This window comes from Alosa pseudoharengus, unplaced genomic scaffold (assembly GCF_046254945.1).
Source record: "Alosa pseudoharengus isolate Yale_2024_CS ecotype anadromous, Long Island Sound unplaced genomic scaffold, YU_APseudo_1.1 YU_APseudo_1.1_scf_17, whole genome shotgun sequence".
Classification (NCBI taxonomy): Eukaryota; Metazoa; Chordata; class Actinopteri; order Clupeiformes; family Clupeidae; genus Alosa; species Alosa pseudoharengus.
Genome location: NW_027468640.1, coordinates 18,958,048 through 18,984,684, shown reverse-complemented (window position 1 = coordinate 18,984,684; position 26,637 = coordinate 18,958,048). Strand labels below are relative to the sequence as shown.

General features: G+C 42.5%; 4 protein-coding genes across 4 annotated transcripts; all 4 read left to right on the top strand.

Moving 5' to 3' along the window:
* Positions 1-272: 272 nt before the first annotated feature.
* Positions 273-4,596, top strand: LOC143127351 (kelch-like protein 33). The gene is made up of 4 exons (XM_076288804.1): positions 273-1,154; positions 1,502-2,450; positions 2,662-2,832; positions 3,420-4,596. Exons 1-4 carry the CDS (start codon positions 365-367, stop codon positions 3,937-3,939), a joined length of 2,430 nt encoding a protein of 809 aa, XP_076144919.1. The 5' UTR covers positions 273-364; the 3' UTR covers positions 3,940-4,596.
* A 340-nt stretch (positions 4,597-4,936) lies between these two features.
* On the top strand, positions 4,937-6,083 carry LOC143127041 (complement C1q-like protein 4). The gene is made up of 3 exons (XM_076288343.1): positions 4,937-5,117; positions 5,517-5,648; positions 5,777-6,083. The coding sequence occupies exons 1-3, from the start codon at positions 4,937-4,939 to the stop codon at positions 6,058-6,060; spliced, it is 597 nt and encodes a 198-aa protein (XP_076144458.1). The 3' UTR covers positions 6,061-6,083.
* Positions 6,084-8,733: 2,650 nt separating this feature from the next.
* LOC143127040 (complement C1q tumor necrosis factor-related protein 3-like) lies at positions 8,734-9,812 on the top strand. Its single transcript, XM_076288342.1, has 2 exons — positions 8,734-8,875; positions 9,052-9,812. The coding sequence occupies exons 1-2, from the start codon at positions 8,734-8,736 to the stop codon at positions 9,333-9,335; spliced, it is 426 nt and encodes a 141-aa protein (XP_076144457.1). The 3' UTR covers positions 9,336-9,812.
* A 1,021-nt stretch (positions 9,813-10,833) lies between these two features.
* LOC143127376 (cerebellin-1-like) lies at positions 10,834-25,774 on the top strand. Its single transcript, XM_076288847.1, has 3 exons — positions 10,834-10,911; positions 25,253-25,390; positions 25,492-25,774. The coding sequence occupies exons 1-3, from the start codon at positions 10,839-10,841 to the stop codon at positions 25,770-25,772; spliced, it is 492 nt and encodes a 163-aa protein (XP_076144962.1). The 5' UTR covers positions 10,834-10,838; the 3' UTR covers positions 25,773-25,774.
* Positions 25,775-26,637: the final 863 nt, after the last annotated feature.

The window sequence follows — 26,637 nt, the reverse complement described above, 5'->3', positions numbered from 1 at the left end:
TAGTTGTGACTCACTAGAGAACTGAGGGTCACTGAGAAAAGAAACTGAATTAATAAATAAATTGTAATTAATACAATATATATATATACAAATTTACATCTGCCCTACTTCAAAATAAAATAGTCCTAGAGTCACAAGCTTGGCAAGGGAAGTCCTCTGCATATCAAATCTCAAGCCTTGACCCAGAGGCTATAAATAGTCTGTTTATACCATGAGTTTCTGGGTCTGACATATGAGTTTGTTTGTGTGTGTCTTGAGGAGTGTGTGTGTGTGTGTGTGTGTGGCAGAGATCTGCAGCAGGCAGAGATCAGTTTGACCGGCAGAAACAAAAAAAAGGTAAAAGCATCTGATCTATAGAGGAACAATGGAGTTCACTAGACGATACCTTCCCATGGAATGGGAGGAACGCTGGAGGAGAGACAAAGAGAAGAGGAAGAGGGTGATTGAGGAGGGAGGGGAGAAGATAGAAGAGGAGAACAGAAGGCTCCGGTGGATCAAGGCCTACAATGACAACAGAATGGGTGTGAAACACAGTGTGTGGCAAGAATGCACAGGCAAATACCGCATCCCAGAGGACAAAGCTGCAGGGATCAAGGATAGGACAGGCTGTGGAGGAATTAAACAGATATACCACAGTGACACCTACACAAAGCGAGTGTTTCAGACTCTGGAGAACTTCAGGCACTGCTCGCTGCTTACTGACCTGACTCTAAGCACACAGGATGGGCAGAGTCTCCGTGCCCACTCCCCTGTCGTAGCTGCGGTGAGCTTCCTTGTCCAGCAGAAACTGAAGGAGCAAGTTGGAGGCTCTAGCAGGGAGATCCAGGTCAACTTAGGCCCTGAGGTGACCCATCTGGGCCTTGATGCAGTGTTGGAATTCGCCTACACAGGAGCCTTAACATCTCTTAGCAGAGACATGGCTACTCAGGTCCAAATTGCGTCTCATGCACTGGGGGTGCCGAGAGTTCTGGACCTTTTTGAAGAGGAAGAAAGGGAAGAACAAAAGGACCATGGAGATAAGGAAGGAGAGGAGAAGAAGAAGAGAATGTCTGCTTCAGAACAGCTGGACATTAGTCTACAGGCCATCAAACAGCTGTGGACTGAGAATGTGGGCTGTGATATTGTGCTGCAGGCTGAGGAGAAAGAATTCACGGGTATGGCGATTCAAATGCTCACCTAAAAATGTTTCTTTATAATTACAGAAAAAAAGAAATGGACATGATGTAAAAAAGACCATAGCAACACGATTATATTATAAAATGGTGTTTATCATCAAAATAATTGACCTTTGGTGATTTAATGAAGTGATGATAATTATGATTTCTTAAATGGCATTTAAATTATATTAATTTCTTAAATGACACAAATCAACAGGGAAAAAATCAGACTCAAAAAAAGTCTCATGAAGGTTTGGAGATGATATATATGTGCCTATTATAGCTTTCGCCAGCCTTTTTCTGATATTCCATCCTCTTAACTATCCTCTCTCCACTCCCTATAGCCCATCGTGTGATTCTGGCGGCCAGCAGTGACTACTTCCGGGGCATGTTTGCAAGTGGCATGCGGGAGTCTCAGGAGCGCTCTGTCTCTTTGCTGTGCCTCGGTGATGAGGAGCTGGAGGCCTTCCTGCACTGCTCCTACAGTGGGACTTTGGAGCTCACCTGGGACTGCATTTTTGATCTGGTCTGCTCGGCCCTCCAGTTCCAGATCCAGCCCGCCCTCACTCTGTGTCTTGACTTCCTCGAGCGGGAAATCAATGCTGATTCGTGTCTTGACGTGGCGTCGTTCGCCGAAGCCTACGGCATGGGAGACTTACTTGAACTAGCCGACGACTATATTCTTAGACACTTTCTGGAGGTGTCGACCGTGCCCAAGTTCCAAGACCTTTCCGCAGAGAAGCTTCTGGAATACCTGCGCTGTGATGGCCTGTGCGCTCCCTCTGAGTTGACGGTGTTCCGGGCGGTCGTGTCCTGGCTGGAGGCCGACCTCGCCGAGAGGCTTCCTCAGGCCCCGAAGCTGATGACGGGCGTGCGCTTCCCTCTCATGACCTTCAGGGAGTTCCGAGAGGTGCGGGACATCAACCTGAGCATGGAGTGCAGCACTGAGGGCGAGGTCGAGCTCTACAGGACGGCGTTTAAGGACTTTGGCTTCGGGATCTCCACCTTGGACGATTGCTTCCGGGTGCGCCGCCCCAAGGACACGCTGGTGCTGATTGGTGGGGACCAGCTCGATCAGGACATGGGCATGCGGATTCCCAGCAGGCAGCTGTGGTTCGCCAACGCCTTGCGGAACAGAATTGGCCTTGTGAAGGACATTGAGTGGAGGATGCTGGGGGAGATTCCTGAGCAGCCCCACTTTCGACACGGAGCAGCTGTACTCGTGGGAAAGCTCTACGTCATCGGCGGGTGTCATTTTTATGCAAAGAATGACACCATGAAATCAGGATTCTGGTGAGAGCCAAACCTGATCCTGTCTTTATGATATCTTTATGTTTTCTAGATTTCAGTGGTTCATCTGTCGTCTTAGACACATTCTATAGTATTTTAAAATATATAAATTGCTGATCAATAATCCGGGTAATGTTTTGTGACATACATGTGCGTAAGAATTTCCTCAAACTAAAAAAAAACCTTTGTTGACCCTCATTTTCTTCCCTTGCAGCTATGACCCACTGCAGAACACATGGCAAAAGATAGCAGATATGCATGAGCCGAGGAGCAATTTCACAGCAGTGGTCAGAGAGAACCGCCTCTACGCTATTGGAGGAGACAAAGACATCAACACAAACCTGGACAGTGTGGAGGTCTACTGCCCAGACAGCAATTCCTGGAGGTAAAGTCATCAGGTTTAACTCAGGCAGATTAAGAGCTGTACTGTGCACACACCACTGCCTCAACAGATGTGCTTGTGCCGTCAATGCATACTACTGGAGCAATAGACACTGGAATCACCCAGTTAGCCAGCAAGCAGTATATCCACTAAGAGTCACTTAACTGCATAAATGTATACATGTACGTTATATGGATGTATTTAATATGCATATATGTACAGTACATATGTTGCTCTGTTTGTGCATTCATCTGGACATGTGATTCTGTCCATCTGTCATAGCCAAAGTTGGAGGTTCGGTTCTAGTGTTAAACTGTATTCTTATATAACAGATTTCTCTATGAATACAAAGATCAGATTCAGGCAGGTTAATTAAAAGTGGTATACAATAAACTTCCCAAAAAGTCAAATTCCCAGTAGAATGCCATGATACAAACCTGCAGTGATTGCATAGGTTAGTAATGAAATGCACACATGAAAATGTTAAAGCATTTTATCATGTCACACTAGCACAGCACAGTGTAACACGCCCAACACTCCACAGTCTGGACAAGCAAACTGAATGCATTTCTCTGATGGGTTTTCTGTAGTTTTGCCCGACCTCTTGACCAGGCTCTCAGTGGCCATGCAGCTGTCGTGTGGGAGGGCGAGATCTTCATCTCAGGAGGCCTGAACTGTGACTACAAGTGCTTGGTGTCCATGTGCCTTTACCACCCAGAGAAGGGGACACTCTACCTGTCCGACATGGCCCAAGACCGTGCCCTGCACTGCATGGAGTGCCTGGGTGGCCGTTTCTACATAGCCGGGGGAGTGTGCAACTTCCGGAAGTTCTACGCCAACCACCTGTCGTGCGAGGTGTACGACCCCTCCGCAGACTCCTGGTGCACCATTGCGCCCCTGCCCATCCCCCACGTTGGTGCAGCGTCGGCCATTTTGGAGGAAAGGCTCTACATCCTGGGCGGGTACTGCCAGGAGGACTACAGTGATTCCAGATTGGTGCACCGGTACGACCTGACCACCGCGCGCTGGCTGAACGTGGGCATAATGCCTGGCCCCAACACAGACATACGAGCCTGCGTGTTCCGCTTACCCACCGAACTGCGAAAATGAGAAGGTCAGGCCATGAGAAGATTTTGTTTAGCCTACTTTATGGCATATCACCACTTAAAAGAAACACAATGTAGAAATTCCCTGTTTTATCAATTTTCAGGTACCCATTTAGCACTGAGGGGATACCCAAATTGTGTAAAATGGACTAAAAGGATCACGCTCCTACTGCAACATTACATGTGCAATACCAGCCAAGTCAGTGTAGCATCAAAATGAGCCGTTATTTGAAAGTAAAATACCTACATTGTGTTGCTTTAGAGAATGTTGTGGGTTTTAAAGCTGACTAGAGATTTAATACATGACTAAATAAAACATTTTTTAAGAACAGATGTGGATGCCACGTTGTTGCTAGATAATAAAGTCATGATGTAAAATGACCCAATTCACATGTAAGGCATATAGGGAAGTTTGTAACACGCTACACTTTCATGATTGTTCTCATTTAATTCAAGCAACTGATTTAAAAAAAAATTCCAGTTCAATTTATTTTTTGTTATTTGTGATATGTGAGTGTGAATGTGAAGTGTAACTTGCTTGATGACAGGATACTTTTTGTATGTATATGAAATGCTGACTTTCTCAATTAGATGTGTATTTCTGGTTAAAGTCACACTTTACAGTTTTCATAGAGATTGGAATATTTTAGATGCAGTATGTCAAAGATGACATAGTAACTAAATTATAAATACAAATGATAAATAAACAAACAATCATGTTTTACATGTCTCCATGTATTCTGTATAAACAATACAGTATATACTTCTTAGAAAACAATATAAGCAATTCTGGATACTCCTGACCTGTATACCTTGACCTTTGATATTAGCAAATGAACTAGTCACTGAGTAACTATGCAATCTCGGACTTTCCCAAATGTCCGTAAAATGAGATAAAATACTTTTACCAATAACCCTTCTAGATACCATAAGATTAGCTACTGAGTAACTACATCCTGCTATATAACTCATCTAGGGCTACAACAGGGACACATTTCAAGATGGAGAGGGCAGCTGCAATGTTAGGTCTGATCATGGCACTGATGTCCGAGTGCAGTGGCCAGTGTTTGGACTCGTCCACTGTTAACATCTACACGGAGCTGAAGGAGCTCAGGCTGATGGTGGGGGAGCTCACAGGGAGGCTAGACGCCACACAGAAGGAGCTGGAACAAGAGAGAGCAGGTAGACCCGTGTTTGAATGCAGATTGGACTGAATGCTCATTGTTGTGTGTGTGTGTGTGTGTGAGTGTGTAAGTGAGAGAGAGAGAGAGAGAGAGAGAGTATGTGTGTGTCTGTGATTGTGTGTGTGTATAATGTATAACTGTGATTGTGTGTATGTGTGTGTGAGAGTGAGAGAGAGAGAGAGAGAGAGTATGTGTGTGACTGTGATTGTGTGTGTGTGTATAATGTATAACTGTGATTGTGTGTGTGTGTGTGTGTGTGTGTGTGTGTGTGTGTGTGTATGTGTAAGTGTGTGTGTATTTGTGTGTGTGTGTGTGTGTGTGAGAGAGAGAGAGAGAGAGAATGCAAAGTGTTTTTGCTCTGAGTTAAAGGTGTTTGTTTTACTGTTTAATCTTGCAGCCAAAAGAGTGGCTTTCACCGCATCAATGTTGAGTTCAGAGGACAGAAATCATGGTCCCTTTGATCGTGAGACCAATCTCATCTTTGAAAAAGTCATCACAAATGTCGGCAATGCTTATAATGCCAACACAGGTAATGTGTTCAGATATGAGATGTGATATCTTTATTTCCCCCCCCCCCCCCCCCAATTTCCATGAAAAGTCCTACTAGATGAATCTAAATCTAATTACTAATAGCACATTCTTTCTTATTTTACATAGGTGTTTTCACTGCACCAGTGAAAGGGTTGTACTACTTCCGATACTCTGGGCGTGCCACTTCAAGTAAAGATATGGGGTTGAGCATCTTTAAGGGAAGCTCACGTATTGTGTCCTCATACGACCACCATTCTGGTGACACAAATGACAGCATATCCAATGGTGTTGCTCTGGAGCTGGACATCGCCGATGTGGTCTACATGCGCCTCTGGATCAACTCGTGGATCTTTGTTGACAGACGCTATAACTACTGCACGTTCAGCGGGTTTTTGGTCTCCCCTATGTGAACCTCTTTGCCTCTGCTGAATATAGTGTACAGTACATGACAGTTTGGTTCTGAATCACAGTTTTGAAACATCATGCAAGGGACACATCAACAGTGCTCAGAATAAAGAATCAAGGACAAAGACATGCACTAATTGTTATTAGTTTTTTTAAGAGTTTTTATTTTTTATTTTTTACAGAAATTAAGCATTTGCAGTCACAGCCTAGTCACAAATGTTGATGAAGAGGAAGTTATTTTATAGGTGCTACTGGCTTAAGTTAGCACAAACACTTGATTTGTACGGGATGATTCTGAATCATGTATGAAAAAAGGTTGTTTTTCTTGGTCTCATGCATATTGCTGGTATGCATTGTTGCTATCCAGACTGATGCTATACTACATGGTCTGTATATAGCATCGTCTTGGGATGTGCTGGTGTGCCTAATGGCTTGTAAAATTTGAGCATGGTTAAACTTGTTTGAGAAAGTAGATTATTATGCAACACATAATTATATAAACAATGTACTGACCTTCAAAATTGTCATAACAAACTTTTCCATTGGCAATAAAGCAATGCGATTTGACCTGACTTTTTTTTTTCAAAGGACAGTAATTTAAGTCACACGTTGACTGTTTACCTAGCTTTGCTTTAAATGGCAACCATTGCACTGAATTTTCCATGGTTGGGTTTTGGACAGATCCCACATATTGTGAAAGTGCAAAAGCCTGAGATGTTTATGAACAATGCCTACATGAGATAAGTGCTGTGTAATGCTATTGAAATTTTGTCCCGACTCCTGCATTGTTCAACTGTATAGAGAACATGTCTCTCCTCTCCTGAAGTTAGAGTTGAGTTTTTTTTTATAATGTTGCAATTATCTTAAATGTATTACATTCAAAGACTTTTTGGGAGGATTACTTTAAAATTATCTAAGTCTGAGTGGACATTATATTATGCAATTACAATGCACGGAAGTTGGCAGTACCATCCCAAAGACACATAGAACAAGTACATCTGCCCGTGTACAAGTGCCAATCTGTCAGCGGTTTGACATTTAACTGCTAGCCAACAACACTATTACCGCTAACTCAGAACATTCTTTCTGCACTTCATGCATAAACCTGTCCATAATGACCAGAACAGAACCAGAGTTTGCCTCTTAATAGCAGCACCTCGGGGAAAACAAAAATAAATGCATCTTTGCTTTACACCGTCTGCAACAGTGCACAATTTAGTTTTTTTTGTGACAAAACCTTCATATAGGTATTTGGTGACCAGTGTGAAAACAGTGACAGTGTCCAGAGATAAAAGGAGGACATTCCTTGTGTATGCCATTGGGTGGGTGGGAGAGGCGGTGGGGATATGGAACTTTTCCAATCCCCTCACATGTCAAAACATCTTCTGTCTTTGTGACGTACACATTCTTCCCGGAATCTACCAACATGCACCTGTCTTGACGTGCTGGTTGCCCAAAACGACCCATCACCTCCCACTCACCTGACGCCCATTCACCAACCAGCCACCCCCCCCCCCCCCCCTCCCCCAAAAGCACCTCCGGCTTTTCCAGCTGTGCTTAAAAAGCGGCCTGCACAAGGCCTTTCCCCAGAACGAACTGCGGGAGCGCAATGGCACACACTACCCTCCTCCTTTTCGCCGTCCTGGGATGCCTGAGTGTGGGGCTGGGGTCCAAACAGAGAGGGGACTCCAGCGTGACTGACATGGACATGGACACTGCTAAAGACGGGGACATCAAAGCTCTGGAGGCGAGGCTGAATGCCACAGAGAAGGAGCTGGAGAAAGTCAAATCTGATGTCCAGCTCCTGGAGAAGGAGAACCAAGGTGATGTTTGATATGGGAATGGAATAACTCTATTAAAAACTCTATTCTTATTGGCTGGTGGGGTGGCTATTAATTCTGAATAAGGGGACACCTATGAAGTAGATCTGGTAAAAAAGTTTAATCACCATTTCATATAAATGCTTATGAATGGTAACTATAACAACCATAGTAGAGCGACGGTTTAGCCTGGAAGCAGTACAGGCTTCGCAACAATGGAATCAACTGTAAACAAGCTAACTGTCCTATCGCTGTACAGTATAGGGCCAAAGAAAGTTGTACAACAAACTGAACAAGTAGGCTTCTTTTTAAACGGAACCGCTTGTTTCCTTTGCGTGCTATAAAGACATGACTATTGCCTATAGTGGTAACCGGGTGATAAGTGGGATTAGGGCCTTCGAGGTGTCCTGTTATACGGAATTAATGGACTCGGGCGCTTTGAGTCGGGGAGTTCTTTGCCCTTTCAACCTCGTCCATTAATTCTGTATAATAGGACACCTCGGCGGCCGTTATCCCTTACATAAAAAATAGGTTAATACATCAAAACACCTGATTTGTCCATTAATGTCATATAAAATGGAAATGTGTATTTTGGTCATCTGGCAACACATGGGCTATTAAGTGTAAAGAAGATTTACATTTATTTAGAAAAATATATTTTTTATTCAATCTATAGATATAATGGCGAAGCTGAATGACACAGTGGATGAGCTTGAAAAAATAAAGAAACAAAATGGATCAACAACTACAGGTAAATGATATATGGTTATATGTTGTTTTGACACTAATTAGCATGCATGTGACTTAAACATACATATGTGTATATTATACAGTATTATAAAAAATGTTTGTATTTGAATGACAGGGGGACCAAAAGTGGCTTTCTCTGCCTCCCTTGCTGCCTCTGGTGAGATTTATTTGAAACAGAGTGATGCTTCCCCAAATCTGGTTTACAAGCGGATTTTCACTAACACTGGAGATGCCTATGACTCCAAGACAGGTAATGTGTTTTGTGAAATCCTTTCTCCCCACTTCAAAGGACATGTCCTAAGTACTTTTGTACTCATTGCCAATTGACGCCAAGGGGTTAATACCAATAGTTATATTGTATTGTTTTAGGTTGTAATATATTGATGAGATGAATACTCATATTTAAGCTACCTTCTTCTTTCACAGGTACCTTCACTGCTCCTGTGAAGGGAATCTACTTCTTTAGCTTCAGCACATTTGGCTACAACGACTTCCTGAGTGGCGCCATTCTCACCAAGAACGGTCATTACATGGTCTCTTCCTATGACCCTCCATCCACTGGTGATAGGGGCGACACTGGAGGAAACTCGGCCATTCTCCAGCTGGAGAAAGGAGAGCAAGTCTCCATGAGACTCTGGGAGATGTCCCAAGTATTTGACAACCTCAATGGCCACACCACATTCAGCGGCTTTTTACTTTTCCCGTTGTAGATGGATTCAACAATCAACTTTCTTCAGCATTTTCTAGCATACATTATGCACCCAGTAGGCCTGGTAAACCAAGTGCGATGGATCCAAAGAGTATGAGTATACCAGCTCCTAGTGATTCCAAACCAAACTGAAATAAATGTATGCTGTACTATTCTACCCAATTATCCTTAAACAACATTCAATTTAATAAGGATACTTGTTTGCACTCCATGTTTCTTAAGAGTCACAAAGACTAAATAAAAGGCAAAAACATTTGCCAATATCTGACAAACTTAGTGGGTTATATTAGGTCACAGGTACTGTTAATGCATACTTTTACACATTTAACTGTGTCTAATGTTATACTTAGCATATATTTGGTCATATCATTATATATTTTTCTCACTATTGTTTGGGTTCAGTTTGTATTCATTTGTCTTTTAGAAACTATGTAGAAATGATAGAGGAAAGTGTCTCTTAAAAGTGAAATGACAGACACTGACTGCTGCAAAGTGCTCACACAGCATCTGTAAAAAAAGAAAAAGAAATAAATTGACTACTCCTTTGTCAACATCCATAATGCAAGCAATATGCAAAACACAACACAACAACAAACTCCAACAACAAACCCAGCAAGAATATTATAGAAAGTGAAATGACACAAAAAATGTTGCATTGATTATGAAAGATGTTACCAAAGAGAGTTGAAGCATCTGAAGTAGGTGTCAAGAGTTAAGGGTTCAGGTGCGACTAAAGGTTCAGGTGCGGTGAGCATGCTGACGGGCCTGATGGAGCTCGCTACCTGATAATCAGTTGACAAACAAAAAAACAACTTTTTTTCAATCCAAGGTACGGTGCTCACGGCTCTGCAAAAAGGTGAGGCACAGCGAGCGCACAAAACGCAAGGCACCGAGGCCGCATAAGCAGCGTGCAAAACACTTAAAGGGACACCAGGCAATGTTTTCGTGTTAATTAATCATCTTCGTAAGTCGGTATATGGTTAAATGACTCATTACGGGGCGAACGAAGACTCTCTCGCCCGCCCCTACTGCCTGTAGGAAGAACCTCCCACTTGCAAGTTCGGTGTATCCTACCCGCCGACCGAAGCAGGATCAGTTTACAGCACAGAGGCAGGCTAACGAAACGCTAGAGATTGTTGCAAACGTGTGTATAATGGCAGAGCCAGCGAAGAAGCAGCGAAAACCCTTGACGGAAGATGCAAAGAAAAGGAAAAGCTTCAGACCGAGCGAGGGGGAGTTTCGTAGAGAAAAAGCATCAGGCTTGCCTGGTGTCCCTTTAATGCCAATAGGAAACAACATAAAAAACACTCACCTCACTACAAAAACCGAGTCCTGTCTGATCGCGGCCTAAAGATGTTTCTTCCAGAATAGCAACACTACAGCAGGCTTTTTAGGCAGTTTTTAGGTAGTGGCAAAACTACACATCAATCAGGAAGTGCATGATATTATTAATGACTGCTGTGCAGGGCCATCTCATTCTACACCTGGTTAATGCCACGGTACCATGGCAGGCAGGGAACGCAGAGGGGAATATGGTGCCGAGTTATATGGAAATACTGAACGCAGTGACATGGAAGGTGAGTTGAATTATGTTTAGTGTGTGTGTGTGTGTGCAGCATCTTATAGTTTACGTAGAGCTATTAAAGATGCTAAGCGGCGCTATAGAGACAGAGTTGAAGCTGATTTCTTGGAGGGTGATCCAGCACGAGTGTGGAAAGGACTCCGAACCATCACTGGCTTTGAAAGAAAGTCCCCTCCTATGATGAATGTGAGTAAAGCCCTCCCTGATGAACTTAATGCTTTTTACGCTCGCTTTGACATGAAAAACACAGACTATCTTGCACTAGCTGCAGCATGTGAAGCAAATGAGGATGCACCTTTCTGTGTCTCTGAGGTCGATGTGAGCAATGCCTTTAGGAGGGTTAATTGTAGAAAAGCTGCTGGACCGGATGGAATTTCTAACAGGGTTTTGAAATCCTGCGCTGCTCAGTTAGCTCCTGTGTTCACTTATATCTTTAACACATCATTGGCTCAAGAGACAGTTCCTATAGTACTTGCCTCAAGCAGTCTGTTATGGTTCCAGTACCGAAAACAAAAGTCCATCATGTCTGAATGACTACCGTCCAGTAGCCCTGACGTCTACAGTGATGAAGTGTTTTGAGAAGCTTGTGAAAAACATTATCTGCTCATCCCTCCCGGCCTCCTTCGACCCCCTCCAATTTGCTTACAGAGCCAACAGGTCTACAGAGGATGCCATCTCAAACTTCATGCACACCACCTTAACTCACCTGGAGGAGGGGAATGGGAATTATGTGAGGATGCTGTATTGTCATCAACACGATAGTACCTCTCACCTTGGTCACAAAGATGAAGGCCTTAGGACTGAACACCACCCTGTGTCACTGGATATTTGACTTCCTCACCAACTGTTCACAAGTGGTTAGGGTGGGGGGTCTGACATCTGACTCATTAACCATCAGCACTGGTGCTCCCCAAGGCTGTGTTTTGAGTCCACTGCTGTACAACATCTACACACATGACTGCAAAGCCAACAGTAGTCATACCTCCATCATCAAGTTTGCAGATGACACAGTGATCTTGGGCCTGATTAGTAACAACAATGAAGAGCTCTACTTGGATCAGGTTGATGAGGTGGCACAGTGGTGTCAATCTAACAGCTTGACACTGAATATCAATAAAACCAAGGAAATGGTAGTGGATTACAGAAGGAAGCAGCAGAACTACAGTTACACCCCACTAATGATCAGTGGGCAACCTGTAGAGATAGTCACAAGTTTTAAATACCTTGGTGTCCACATTACTGAAGACTTAACATGGACTGTTAACACTCAATATGTTCTGAAGAAGTCCAGACAACGACTCTACTTCCTTCGTCAGCTAAGGAAATTCAAAGTTTCTACATCCATCAGGAAGGCCTTTTACACTTCAGCGGTTGAGAGTGTTCTAACTGGTAACATCATCACCTGGTATGGGAACTCCACAGTTAGAGATTGTAGTACTCTGCAGAGAGTAGTGCGCTCAACTGAACGTACTATAAGAACTCAACTCCCTGCTCTACAAGATATCTATTCCAGAAGAGTACTCCTAAGAGCCCAAAAGATTCTGAAGGACTCTTCTCATCCTAACAATGGATTATTCCTACCGCTGAAATCAAGAAGACGCCTATGTAGTCACAAAGCCAGAACTGAGAGACTCAGGAGAAGTTTTTATCCCCAGGCCATCCGAACTCTGAACTCACACTATACTGACTTTGCACACATTCACTCCTCAGCACTCTCAAACATTTCCCAACTCTGAATTCACACTATACTGAATTTGCACTCATTCACTCCTCAGCACTCATGACCCCCCCCCCCCCCCCCACACACACACACACCTACATGACTTTTAGCACTTTTACATCCCTCTCCAGACCTTTTACATCCCTCTCCAGACCTTTTATTTATTTTCTTATTTCATCACACGTCAAAACACACACACACACACACACACACACGCACACACACACATATCTGACAATCCACTGGTGATAGTAAGTCCCTTCACCATACTTGCAGTACACTGACCCCCCCCCCCCACCTACACAGCACATTATTTCATCAGGAAGCTTCTCCAACACACATCCCCAACATACTTACAGCACACTGCCCCCCCCCCCCCCCCAATACACAGCATATTGTCTCATGAGGAAGCTTCTCCAACACACATATTGCACACTGCCCTCTCCCCACATACACAGCACACTATCCCATCTCCCCTGTCATCCCCCCAACACACACACCAAGACCCCTGGCAGTTGGGTTAGCCCCTTGAGCCGTGGATCTGCCCAAGGTTTCTTCCTTGGTAAGGGAGTTTTTCCTTGCCCCTGTTGCTCTTGGGTGCTCCTTGTTGGTGCCCCCCCCCCCCCCAATCCCAATCCTCCCCCACCTTTCTTATGCAGCCCTTGCCACTTAATCTACTAAACCCCTCTTCTACTGCACTTTTTACCCCCCCCCCCCATAAATGCACAAATAGGCTGACACCAGACATAATTTCACTGCATTTCTTACTTCCAGTAACTATGTTGTGACAATAAACTTCCTTGTATCCTTGTGTGTGTGTGTGTGTGTGTTTCCAGTGTTTTATTGAAGTTACAAAACTTCAAAACTTCAGCGGCAATATAGGTAGTGGGAAGCTACGTCAAGGCGGGGATTTTGAAATGGGCCAGACCTCTCCAGTGAAGTGAAATTGAGTAAACCAATCACATGCAACCAGTGTTCATATCTGATCTACCTATCTTTTATTAATTAACTTCGGCCTGAGTCTGCCCACTTTGTGCGTCTGGCCACAGTGTGCATGGCAAAATACACTGTCAAACTCACACCCAATGTGTTGCTTCTTTTATATTGGTGTGTTTTGTTTGTTTGTTACTATGATACTTAAACTATTTTTTGTCTTCAAATTCACTCAATGATATTCAAAAGCACTCTAGCTTGTGACAGCATGCCACACTATGTAAGACACCTAGAAGTGACAAGATCGCAAGAAACAGATCTGTGTTAAAATCATGTTAGTTTAGGGTTTATTTTGCTACTGTGATCCCCCTGCAGTTGCTAGTATGTATTTTACACAACAGTCATAAATGCCCCTCTTGGCTAACACCCTTCCTCCTGGACACAATACATTTGATTTTTTTTTTTACAAAATAGCAAAAATGTCAGAACTAGTTCACATAGATATCAGAACTAGTGGTTGATAGGTTAAGATATCAGATGATTATCTAACACTTCCTTTCATGATAAGGTAATGTTGAAAACATTTGAGGTTGTAAAGATTGGAATACATTCTGACGGCTCACTTCTCCTTCCTATCCCTCAGGTGAAAGTACCCCACCTAAGTGTTGTGAGATACGTGTCAACGAGACTGGCTTCCTCAAATTCATGCTTGTCATTCTAGCTGTTCTTTGCATCTCTTTGGGTGCATTTCTGGTGACAATACATGTATACAGTGAGTGTGTATTTGTTGTATAACACACAATGTATGTATACTGTATATATGATGTGAAATTATTCAAATGGTATTGCTCAATGTTATGAAAATTAATTAGTCAACTACCATATGTTTAAGTTCAGAAATAATAATGAAATTATATCATGTGAAATTATTCTTTAAAAAAATCCTAGGGCTGTGGGTGCATGGAGTGAACGTTGCGTGTCAGTTGCGTGGCAGCTGCTCTGCATGGCGTTTTCTATGCCTTTACTTACCAGAAGTGTCTGACACTGCCCAGCGGCGGCCTCTCTGCCTATTAAAACATCTCTTCATTTTTTTCTTCACTGTTTTGAATGGAAATGCTTCCAACACGCTTTCATGTCGCGTAAAAAATAGGCGTTGGTCCTAGTCCTAGCATGCACGCGTTTTCAGCGCGGCTCGAGCCGTGCCTGAGACATGCGTGTTATGGCGGTGTGCCAGCTCTAACCTGTTAACATGGGAGCCGAAATAAAAACAGACACACCACGCAATCACGGACCCAGTGTAAAACAGCCCTAACTGTCTTTCCACATGGGGAATATAGCTTAAGAAGAATATAGAGCAGCAAGGGTTTTCATCTAATGTTTTAATGCACTTTTTAACTATTCAAACAATCCTGACTGGAAACACTTGAAATTATTATGACCGCCGCTAGCGGTCATGTAGGGATTGTCAAAGTTTTTTTTTTTTTTTTTTTTTTCGTCATCTACTTCCTGAATTTTTGGTCAACGATACCCGGGACACCGAACCACCGGGGCACATGAAATTTGGTGGGTATGTAGCCCCACTAGACTTTTACGGAAAAATTTTGTTTGGTCCCCGGGGGCCACTCCCCCCCTGCGCTGGGCCCCCCGAAACCCAAAAAATGCAGTTTTTCCTAAATAACTACCTGAACCGTGGCACCGAGGATGAAGGAATGTTTATGGTATGTTGGTCTCAAGGGTCCACATCAACCTAGCCCATAATCACTCATTTGTGATTTGCACCCCCCCCCCGGTAAAAAATGAAAATGCAATATCATTCTGCCTTAATCGCCCCTCTCTTCAGTTAAGATGTTCAGAACTGCACCAAATTTTATGTGTATGATTAACCTGACATTCTCTGGGGGTATGCCAAGTTTCGTAGAATTTCATCCATGGGGGGGTCTAAAAAATTAAGTTATGTGTACATTTAGTAACTGTACACTCATTGGCCTGTAGATGGTGGTGCACACATATACACACGCACACACACACACAGGTACGCACATACCATAATCGGCAGTTACAATGGCCGATACAAAATTACAAATTCAGTAGGATTAAAGGAAACCAAATATTCATCATAATAATAATTTGGCTGCATTTCCAGTATTGGCGTCACATAGTCGTTTGTCCACCAGATGGCGCATCGTTGCAGTGAGACTAAGTTTGTTGGAAGTTAATCTAAAGTGGGTTGGAAAAACACTACGCTTCCTACAAGGACAAGGCTGTAGTTTACCGCAGAGAACGTCTAATAAGGGTAGGATGATTTCTGCATGACATGTAATTCCCATTTCTTCTTGAAGCCGAAATAAATCTGCGAATGTTTATCGGACATACTTGGTTTTTACTGCAGGTAGGCTACGTTAATCTTAAATTATATCAATAGCCTAGAGTAGGTAAAATAATGTTACCGTTAGCATTGGTAGAGTGATGGAGGCCAATTTGATTATTGATGTATTTGTAGAAAACCATAAATCCGGTTATAGGCTACCAAGAAAATTGATAACAGCACTAATTGCATCTTTCGACTGTCATCTCATTTGCTTATAACCATAACCTAGGCTACTAACAGGAGCTAAGTGAGTTAGCCACAACACGTTCGCTACGTGATGGTTTTCTAATGGAAAATATAGGCTACCTGAAAGATAACCTGTCTATGATGCATCCTAAACACCGGGCTGGGACATTTAGCTCAAAGTCTCAAAAAGCATCCGAGTCAACGTTCATTCCCAAACACCCACATAGGCTACTTCAATCCTCTATTTTCAAAGGTGATTCAAGTAAGGAAGAGCATGGCTCAAAGTAAAGTAACTAGGACTGAAACTAGCCTACATAAATTCGTCAAAGTGAATAATTTGTGTCAACTCGCCGCAATGTAGATTTATTAACGCAGCCGTGATCTACATCTCCAAAACCAAATGTTTTAGAGCGCACGTTGAGAGATCCAGGGCAGGGCTGTACACATATTTGTTGCATGTGCTACAAAAATCAATACAGTTTTGCCTATGGCTATACCGAGATGTTTTTTGTTTGTTCGAAGTGCGTGTTTAGGGTGTGAGAGGGGAGTCGATGTGCTTTGATTCCAGCTTGGTAGTAGTAGTCTATGCGACGGCCCGCCACCTCATTTTGGGTGGCCCCCCAAAACATGTCCATGGTATATAGCAGCAACCGGCCCGCACGGGAGTACGACATCGTCAAACTTTAACCTCCGCAATTTCCCCCATTCATTCTCTATGGCGAGTCTTAACAGTACACATGTAATATTATTTTTGTCCACTGGTGGTTGTTTTGGCGCTGTTTCGCGTTTGCCATCAAAAACGGAATGAAATGTAGGCCTATCTGCAAACAATGTGAGAGGCCTATGCTGACTGCATCAGTATTCTAAAAGTTTATAAATGAATTGTTAATACCGTAAAACTCCAAATAATAGCCTGGGCTTTTATTTTCCCAAATCGCCAAACTGCACCGGCTAGTATTAGAGACAGGCGTCTATATGAGACAGGCCTTTAATTCCCTTTACACAAAACTTTTCCTCTGCAAAGATGAAAAATATATTCGAATTAATTATTTCAAACACACTGAATGTCTACCTATATGACTAGGCTATCTGAAGACAACAGATCATCATTCATTTAGTGTTGAGATGTTGTTCATTGAGTGAGATACAGTAAGATCCAAATAGCGGGATAGCCAGATGAAACACGTTTTAATTAAACGTAATCTACAAAGAGATCGTAGCACACTGAAAGCTCATATTTTGTCACTAGCAAATAGCCTATATCGGTCCTTTGTCAAATACAGTTGCATTATCAGCCCTGACCAAAACCGTTCAGGAATTATTTATGCAAAAGTGGAACGTGCTTAATGTTTCATTCTCCCTCGTTTTCAGCACGAATGAAACAGCATGAGAGAGCATGAACCATATTGTTTTTCCCGTTTTGTATTTGCCAAATTTGACAACAGTCTACATTCAAATCATAGCCTACTTCCAGGCTCACGGGAACATATTTTTGACCATGGGTGCTGAATAACAAAATACGCCATTTCACCGCCGTGTATGAGTAGGTCTAAGAGTGAGAAGTTTTATAATGCCCTGGGCAGCCACATTCCACTGCAACTATGCGCAGCACTTCGACTCATCAATAAAAACTGTGCGCGCACACACCAGTCCCATAGAAGCGCAGAGAATGTCCGTAGACGGGCTCTGATATAGCCTAGTCTAAGGTAATTTCCTTTTCTGACTTCTTTCTCTTTATCGCCATGGCATTTAGAATAAAGAATAACGTTCGCGAACCGTTCTGGTTTTGTTGCGAGCATAAAAACAAGCTTACCATCGGCCTATCCGCAAATTAACACAAGGGATGGGTTGAAGGGATGAATTGAACGATGACGAAGTCGGACATATTGGAAAAAAGGTTATACAATTTGGAACTCTAGCTTTTCCCCACCGCAGTCTTTTAATGCCATCTAATCATAACGTGTGCAGTCTGCGCCATACTTAAGCCCAAATCACACCCAAGATTCGCAACGAGATGAGCAGCAACTTGATGCAACATTATAAAACCTTGCAACTGTGACCAGACATGTGAATGCTTTGCGACGGCTTGTAACAACGTGCAACATCTAATTCACACTGCTGTAACCTCCTTTCTGTAATGGTTTCGTGTCATTGCGAATCGTTAAACAGACGATCTGACGGGTTTTAGAACATTAAATACAACCTGAAACTAAAAAACAGACCAGGCCTCTACTGGAGACCGGCCTTTAACCCAAACCTGTAGCCACGCCAGGCGTTTAAAAGAGACAGGCGTCTCTTAGGGACTCGGCGATTATTTGAAGTTTTACGGTAACTAACTAACTAACTTATATTCAAGTCATATTTCTGGGACCTTCTGGGATAATTATTTGTATTTGTTTAAATGTTCATACAATGTTCACAAGTTCAGGTGAGTGAAAGTTAGAATGGTGGTCATTTCAGACCACTTCAGCACTTCATAAAATTCTCATAGTTTGAGAACTTTACATATTCAGATTTCAGAGTTCACACATTTTTAATGAAATATACTTTTGGGACTACCTGCTAATACTTTTGGGAATGCAAAAGTCTTTTTATTAGTATTATTATGACCGCCGCGCAGCGAAGCGGCGGTCATATAGGTTTAGTCAGAATTTTTTTTTTTTTTCTTTTTCGCATGCCCAAATTTCCGTCAATGAGTCCCGGGACACTGAAAGACCGGGGTACACGAAACTTGGTGGGCATGTAACCCCACATGGATAGCATGGAACCATCGTTTTTCGTTTTGATCTGTAGCCCCCCCGCTGGACTGGTCCCTCCGAAAGGAGGGTAGGGCAGACACAGTTTTCTGTGAATATCTCGAAAACCGTAGGGTTTCCATTCCATAACCACTCATTTCATGTATAGCGCCACCTAGTTAAACACAAAAAAGTAAAAATGAGGTGTTGTAATCACAGGTATCTGTGACCTAACATAGTCAAAACTGCACGAAATTGGAAGTGTAGGATCATTATGACACCCTCTGTATGCACGCCAAGTTTCATGGAATTCCGTTCATGGGGGGCCACACAATAAATTAATTTATGTTACTATACACCAACTGGCCTGTAGGTGGCCGGAGACAGTTTTCTGTGAATATCTCGAGAACCGTAGGGCCTAGGAGGTCCACCTTTTTTATGTATGTTGGTCTTAAGGGGGCATGTCAACCTATCCCATTACCACTTATTTCATGTATAGCGTATCTAGTTAAAAATTAAAAAGCAAAAAATTAGGTGTTTTCATCACAATATCTCTGGCTGACAAGGTCAAAACTGCACGAAATTAAAAGTGTAGGATCATTATGACACCCTCCGAATGCATGCCAAGTTTTGTGTACTTTCGTTCATGGGGGGCCTTACAATAAAATAATTTATGTGTTCATTTAGTGACGTACACCAACAAGGATTCCCGGGACACTGAAAGACCGGGGTACACAAAACTTGGTGGGCATGTACCCCCACATGGATAGCATGGAACCGTCATTTTTCGTTTTGATCTGTAGCCCCCCCGCTGGACTGGACCCCCCGAAAGGAGGGTAGGGCAGACACAGTTCTCTGTGAATATCTTGAGAACTGTAGGGCCTAGGATGACCATTTTTTTCTGTATGTTTGCCTCCAGGGGTCATGTTAACCCATTTCATGTGCACACATGTGCACAAACAGATACACACACACACACACATACATTCACAGTAATCATACGTATGACACATACTCACACAGTAGACATATGTACGCTTGCATGCACAGGCACATACGCAGGCACACACACAAGCACGCACACACACACACACACACCCACACACACACACACACTCACACACACACACACCCACACACATAACATAAACATAACACAAACAATCAAGAATTTCTCAGAATTATGAACAAGCAAGATGGAGGTGGGGTTGTATAAAATTAATTTTACATGTGAAATCTATGAACTAATCATGTTTTGGTACTGTGGGTTGGGTTCCATTTAGAAGTGTCGCTTTCCGTGATTCACACAGCTGCGTGAAATGTATTAGGTTACTACTGATATGCAAAACTATTAACTTTTCGCCAAGAGGTGGCAGCTTAAGTCCGCTAGATACTGTAAGCCATTGGTTCCCAAAGGAGATTTTATTTGGGTCGCCAGCATAGCCTAGTGACAATTTATGTTGTGTAATAGGCCTAGCATAGGGCCTACCTATATAGCTTATAGTTTGTTAACAGTCACGGTTTTGTCATAACTCCCTCTATGCATTTTAGCATTTAGAATAGCTCTGAAACCGGGGGCAAACACGTCGCAGGGGGGGGCGCCAGTGCGTGGATATCTCAATTGCAAAATTAAACAATATTTCTATCGGGCGCCTACCATGGACTAGGCTGGGTGAACTCAGCCTGATCTGCCGGCGATTCCTTTTCGATTTCTTAAAAGATTGAGCTTGGTCTGGCGAAAGCCAGACTAACCATGGACCTCATAGTTGCAAAATGCAAGGGGACATGAATCTGCATATTATTTGCACAAACAATAACGGACAGTAGCTCTTCATCTTGGCCCGTTAAAATGTGTATTAGTCTAGCAACGCATTTCATGATGGCCCTTTTGGACATGTCAGTTATTTGCACCACTGGGTAAAACGGCATTTTGTTTTAGACTACTGGTATTTAATTTGTGCATTGACAATAAAGCTGAATATCATATGAACTAGATGACTAAACGTATGGATATGTAGAAGAAGAAACATTCACAAAAATCCATGACATGACCTCTCTTCTTGATAGCTGTTAAAAACTGCATGGAACTGACAGGGATTGTTTTGTTTAATAATAAATAAATAAATACATTATGCTGCTACCTTCTGCTTTTCCCAAATACAATGTAGCCTACAGGTGTACCTTTCATCAGTCCAGTTGCAATGGATGGACTGTGATGAACTGCCCTACTTGTGATTGTTTAGATATTTTAAAGGTTTTATAACAATGCTACAATTTTTTTGGCAAGTGCTACAAATCTATTCACCTTTGCAGCGCCAGTAGGCTACTTTGTGTGCGACCCGCAAACACACATTCCAAACAAGCATACACAAAAGTTTCAAGAGTGGGGGATGAAGTAGAAGATGGAGACAAATTCATTAATATGATTTATTTTCGCAGAATGGATGTACAGGACTGAGCGGCGGTCATATTTTGTACCGCTATGCGGTACATCTAGTTTAATCTCCTAATGCACATAGAAATTCAATGTGCTAGAGGGAGATGGATTAATTCTCGGTATGACGCAATAAAGTTGAAGGAAACAATTAATTTGCATCAGAGCCTTCTCTCTCTAGGGCTCTGATTTGCATATTTAAGCAATAAGCCCCGAGAGGCTAGCCTGGGTTTTCCCATGCTGCCTTACGCGCGCAATTTTATTCACGCTGCTAGGCAGCCTGGATTCCATGGAGCAAATTTTCGCCTCAGTTAGGGGACCAATCACAGAATGGAGGGAGGGCAGCAAGACGATGACGACACACCGAAGCCGTTATGAGCTACGTCAGAGACTTTCTAATGTGGAGACACAGCACTCAAAAAATACTCCATAGAAATGCATGGGACTAGTTTGTCACGCCAATATGGCCGTTGTCTACATATATCCCACCCCTTCCTCGGCAAAACGTCGACATGTGAATACATTGAGCCAATCATGTGGTGTGATGTGAATACATTGAGCCAATCATATGGTGTGTTGTGAAGATATTGTGCCAATCATGTGTTGTGATCTCGCCGCTGGAGCAAGATTGGTGTCGTGAAGCCTTGCGCACGCGCAGTTCGACCCAAAGACTGTGCCCGATGAGTGCCCATAAAACGTTGGTATATGGCCGCCGAGTGGAGGGACTTGCCTAAAAGGACTTTGGCTACGTACAGAAGCATTTGATAGACATTCGTAGAGCCCAATAAACAGCTCTGGGCATTCGTAAACCACGTTTCAAATACGAGAAAATGAATGTCTAGTTCCCAGACCCCATCTTAATGAGATGAGGTCTGACGTTAGCCAGGCTACCGAGAGGCCGTAGGTTGCACTGTTAGACACTGGGCATTGTTAGGCACCCCTTAGCTGTTGCAGAATCAGTGTAACCTACGGAGTCGAGTGGCTTATTGCTTTCCTAAAACTGTTACTATAAATACCTGGCAAAGTTTCATAAAGTAAAGGTACAGCAACTAGAAATATTTAGAGTATAATTAGAACAGTTATTCCTAGATAATCATTCTTCAGCCAAGAAATATATTTCCTCTATCTGAATGGTTGCCAAGCAACATCGAGACGCAGCTACTTTAACTTTTGCATCAAGTTATGGTAGTGCAGTAATATAGAACGAAATGCTGTCAAGGTGTATGTTTATGCTGGATTTTACAACAGCATCAAACGCGATTCAGCCAGTCACAATCAAGGACCGGAACTATCAGTTTCAGAAGTTCACCTTTGTGTGTTCTATTTGTGTGTGTTGCCCTGGTGACTCTACGTTTTGATTTTACAACTGATCTGAAATTTTCCCTAGATTAGAATAATGTCCACATTTAACTCACATAACGCAGTGGATGGAAATGTATGCAGCTGTGCATATTATTGAGCTGAATTTTCATAAACGCTCATAGAATATGCATTTTCATAAATGCTCATAGAATATGCAAGTGAGCTAAATAGAAACCCTGATATTTGCCTTGTCAGTCTACTTGCTGACATTTAAACAGTGTAACAAGATAGTTCCGGCAAATTGTTATATATATGTTATGTAAATGTAAATCAGGTGTCTCGGCCAAGTATACTGTACTTCCGTATACAAGGAATTTGGTCTGCATTTATCCCATCCGTGAATTAGTGAACACACAGAGCACACAGGGAGGTGAGCACACACTAACCCGGAGCAGTGAGCTGCCTTGCTACAGCGACGCTCGGGGAGCAGTGAGGGGTTAGGTGCCTTGCTCAAGGGCACTTCAGCCGTTCCCAATGGTCGGGGATCAAACCGGCAACTCCCCAGTTACAAGCCCGAAGCCCTAAGCAGTAGGCCCCATGCAACATTTTACTCCACATAGACACTCTTTTAGACAACCTAGTGAGGTTTTACTTGTGTAACATTAAAAACATGGTGAAGAGGGTTTAAACATTCATCTGTAAACAACAGTCATGTTTGCCAGAGAAAATTGTATTGCATTGTATAATTTCTCTGACCTTAACAAGACAACAAAGATATTGTATCATAAATTAATAACATGTAGCCTATAGTTTGAAAGTGAAATATTCCAAATATGTAACAGAAGGAAATGATAATGTAATATATCTCAGATATATTTGCAAATCTGAATACAAGACATAATGCCAAATGTGTTGGCGTAGTCAAATTGTCCATGTGACCAAATCCCCCGGAAGAGATATAGGGACAAAACCTTCACTTCAAAGCAGCCCTTTGTACAGTAATCACATTATATTGGGCATACTGTATACAGTATAATTCACAATGTAATCAAAAGAGTTGTGCCCATGGGCGCAGGAGGCACGGGGGACGTGGGGGACGTGGGGGATGTGTCCCACGCAGTGCTGAATAGACAGCCATCGTCCCCCTCACTTTTGATAAGGAAAAAAAGCCTTATATACGCTAAATAAATAATAACCTATAGGGTTTGCGCTATGTAAAACTCCCCATTAACAGCAAGCATCACATCACTAACCACAGCCATCTACAGTACTGTAAGACTGCACAATCTCATATTCACTCTGTTGGATATCTGAAGCCAGTTTGTCTACTAACAACCATCATTAGAGATGCTTTTCGTTTGGAGCGGCATACTGGTAGGCCATCAAAAGCATAACATTTTCGGTTTGGTTTGGGATCTAATTTACTTTTGGACTGTTTGATTATATTGCTAAATGTTGGGACTGATGGGCACTGAACTCTGGGAGATATTTGATAGTTCACTGTTATGTTTCATGCAGTTGAAAAAGTGTCGGGATTTCCACCGCTGTTTATTGCGAGACAAGGCAGCCATTCATTGAATAGGGGTTGTGCTGTAATAGAAACCTTTTTGCGTAGCCAAGTAGCCTAAATTGAGTTATTGTTTAATTATGCATGATTTAGTAGGCTACTTTTTATTAAATTCGTAGGCTGGAATGCCTTGAGTCACGTCTGGCTTTCACAGACATGGGGAGCTCTTTGAAGCTTGGGATAATGTGGTACAGTTACTACAGTAACAGTATTTTATTTTACTTCTTATGTAATTTATATTTTTTTTCAATTTTATAAATGCTTTGTTTAAATGCTGTTGGAACAAATAGTTGATTATAAAGGCAACTTTCTGTTGCAATTTTCTGTGTGTTCTGGACTGGTAACTTGTTAAGCCAACATGTTCTAACATTGCATAAATATTAACTGCAGACACATAGTGGAGAGTTGATTTGGTTTATACCAGACAATTTAGGTACTGTAGGCCTAACTAGGCTATTTGATCATGTAGTCTATGTTTGGATCATAGGCATGATGATTCATTCATGGCTTCATAAAATATCAACATCATGTTGCTTTTAGAGTATTCTACCATTGGCCCAAGTAGTGTAAAATAAATAAAAAAAAATTAGTAGAATTGCACATAGCACATAGCAAGAAGCTGGTCTGAGGGCAGATCTGGCGTTGTGCTCATCTCACAGTTTTGACAATTTTAATCAAACAATATTTTGAAAACAATCAATGGTATTATCTTAATATTCTGGCAAGTTTAAATTATGATGGTCGAAAGTGGGCCAGAGGTGGCGATCCGATATCTGGAAATCTGATTTCACTATGGGTTTGTGTTCATAATTTGGTCCCCCTCACTTTCAAAATATCTCCTGCGCCCCTGGTTGTGCCTCAGTGAAAGTAGCAAAAGACAATGTAACCCTCCATAATTATCTAGGGATGGGATTGGAAAATTACCATGGGTTGTATTCAAACTTAGATCCTTGTGGGTACTTGAATCCAGATGTGGTAGAGATACTGCAGCCACTTGCACTACAACATTTTCCTAAAATCCTCTGGATCATGTGGAGAGCTGCCACATTTATAGCCTTTTGTTATCTAATGTTTTTACAATTAAATGACAGGAGGACCAATAGTGGCTTTCTCTGCATCCCTTGTGGATGTCCGTGGTGATGGTTTCCCTGTAAAACAAAGTGACTCCCCAACTCTGGTTTACAAACGGATCTTCATTAACATCGGAAGTGCCTATGACCCCATCAAAGGTAACAGAAAAACTATTTTACATTTTTTGTTTACACTTAACAAAACTGATTTTGGGTACATAAAATGTAATAAATTGACAAACCACATTTACCTTATACAGGGACATTCACTGCTCCTGTGAAAGGCATCTACTTTTTCAGCTTCACTACATTTGGTTACTCCACGTCCCTCATTGCTGTCAGTCTCACCCTTAATGGTCGGCGCATGGTCTCGTCCTACAAAGACCCCTCATCCGACTTAAGTGACACTGGAGGGAGCTCCGTCATTCTACAGCTGGAAGCAGGAGAGCAGGTCTCCATGAAATTCTGGGAGAACTCAGAAGTGTACGACAATCGCAATGGCCACAACTCCTTCAGTGGCTTTCTGCTTTTCTCGTTGTAGTCACATTTCTTTAACAAGCTTTAGCATTTTCCTTTTTTTCTTGCTGACCTGGATTTGCAGAGTATGGTTCAGTGATTTCGAACCAAACTGAAATAAAGTGTACTATACGCATACAATTAAACAGGACTTTGTTGGGGTAATTTTTGCACTGCTTGTCTATACCATGTCTCAAAAATACAGACAAAATCAAATCCAAAGATTTCGGGATGCTTAGTTGAATATGGCAATGGCAAATTAATGGAAAACAATTACATTGATTGCACTAGGACTGCAATTGCAGACAGCACCCAGGGCAAGCTATCCTGTACAGACGATAGTCACGGTAGCCAAGCCACCATAGCAGATCCTACAAGTGATAATTATACCGCTCAGTACTGCATTCAATTACCCTGGCTGCTCTCTACTCATGTTGCCCGCCAATGAAGAAGGTGAAGAGGTGAAAACTGTAAACTGCAGGACAAACCCGAGGAGACAGGCGTCAGCTGTGAAAGTAGTTAAATGTGGTCGGCATGTTCAGGTAAAAGGTTGTTGATATTTAAGCCAATGAAATTACACTCCTCCCTTTTGCATGTGACCCTGAAGTAACGTGCTGGTTGTGTGAGGGTGGTGTATGGCTTAATATAGATGTATGGATGGAGTTGTTTACAACCTTTAAATGGGATCATTCTCACGTGTCTTGCTTCACTCTGTGATTTATGGCGTCAGCCAAGCTGGTTGCTACTCTTACCCATCAACATGTTTCAACGGTGTCTCAAACCGCCTACTTGCACACTTCAATACTTAGTTTAAGTATATTGGGCAGATGTTGGGACAATACACCATCGAAATGTGGGCACAACGCAAGTAAGCGCTCAGTGCGCACTAG

Bases quoted from the DNA above. Each gene is read 5' to 3' on its own strand.
- LOC143127376 (XM_076288847.1), top strand. From the start codon at position 10,839: ATGGCAGGCAGGGAACGCAGAGGGGAATATGGTGCCGAGTTATATGGA. The intron at 10,912-25,252 runs GTGAGTTGAATT...ATTAAATGACAG, and splicing joins TGAACGCAGTGACATGGAAG to GAGGACCAATAGTGGCTTTC. The intron at 25,391-25,491 runs GTAACAGAAAAA...TACCTTATACAG, and splicing joins TGCCTATGACCCCATCAAAG to GGACATTCACTGCTCCTGTG.
- LOC143127040 (XM_076288342.1), top strand. From the start codon at position 8,734: ATGACAGGGGGACCAAAAGTGGCTTTCTCTGCCTCCCTTGCTGCCTCT. The intron at 8,876-9,051 runs GTAATGTGTTTT...CTTCTTTCACAG, and splicing joins TGCCTATGACTCCAAGACAG to GTACCTTCACTGCTCCTGTG.
- LOC143127041 (XM_076288343.1), top strand. From the start codon at position 4,937: ATGGAGAGGGCAGCTGCAATGTTAGGTCTGATCATGGCACTGATGTCC. The intron at 5,118-5,516 runs GTAGACCCGTGT...TTAATCTTGCAG, and splicing joins GCTGGAACAAGAGAGAGCAG to CCAAAAGAGTGGCTTTCACC. The intron at 5,649-5,776 runs GTAATGTGTTCA...TATTTTACATAG, and splicing joins TGCTTATAATGCCAACACAG to GTGTTTTCACTGCACCAGTG.
- LOC143127351 (XM_076288804.1), top strand. From the start codon at position 365: ATGGAGTTCACTAGACGATACCTTCCCATGGAATGGGAGGAACGCTGG. The intron at 1,155-1,501 runs GTATGGCGATTC...CACTCCCTATAG, and splicing joins TGAGGAGAAAGAATTCACGG to CCCATCGTGTGATTCTGGCG. The intron at 2,451-2,661 runs GTGAGAGCCAAA...CTTCCCTTGCAG, and splicing joins ACCATGAAATCAGGATTCTG to CTATGACCCACTGCAGAACA.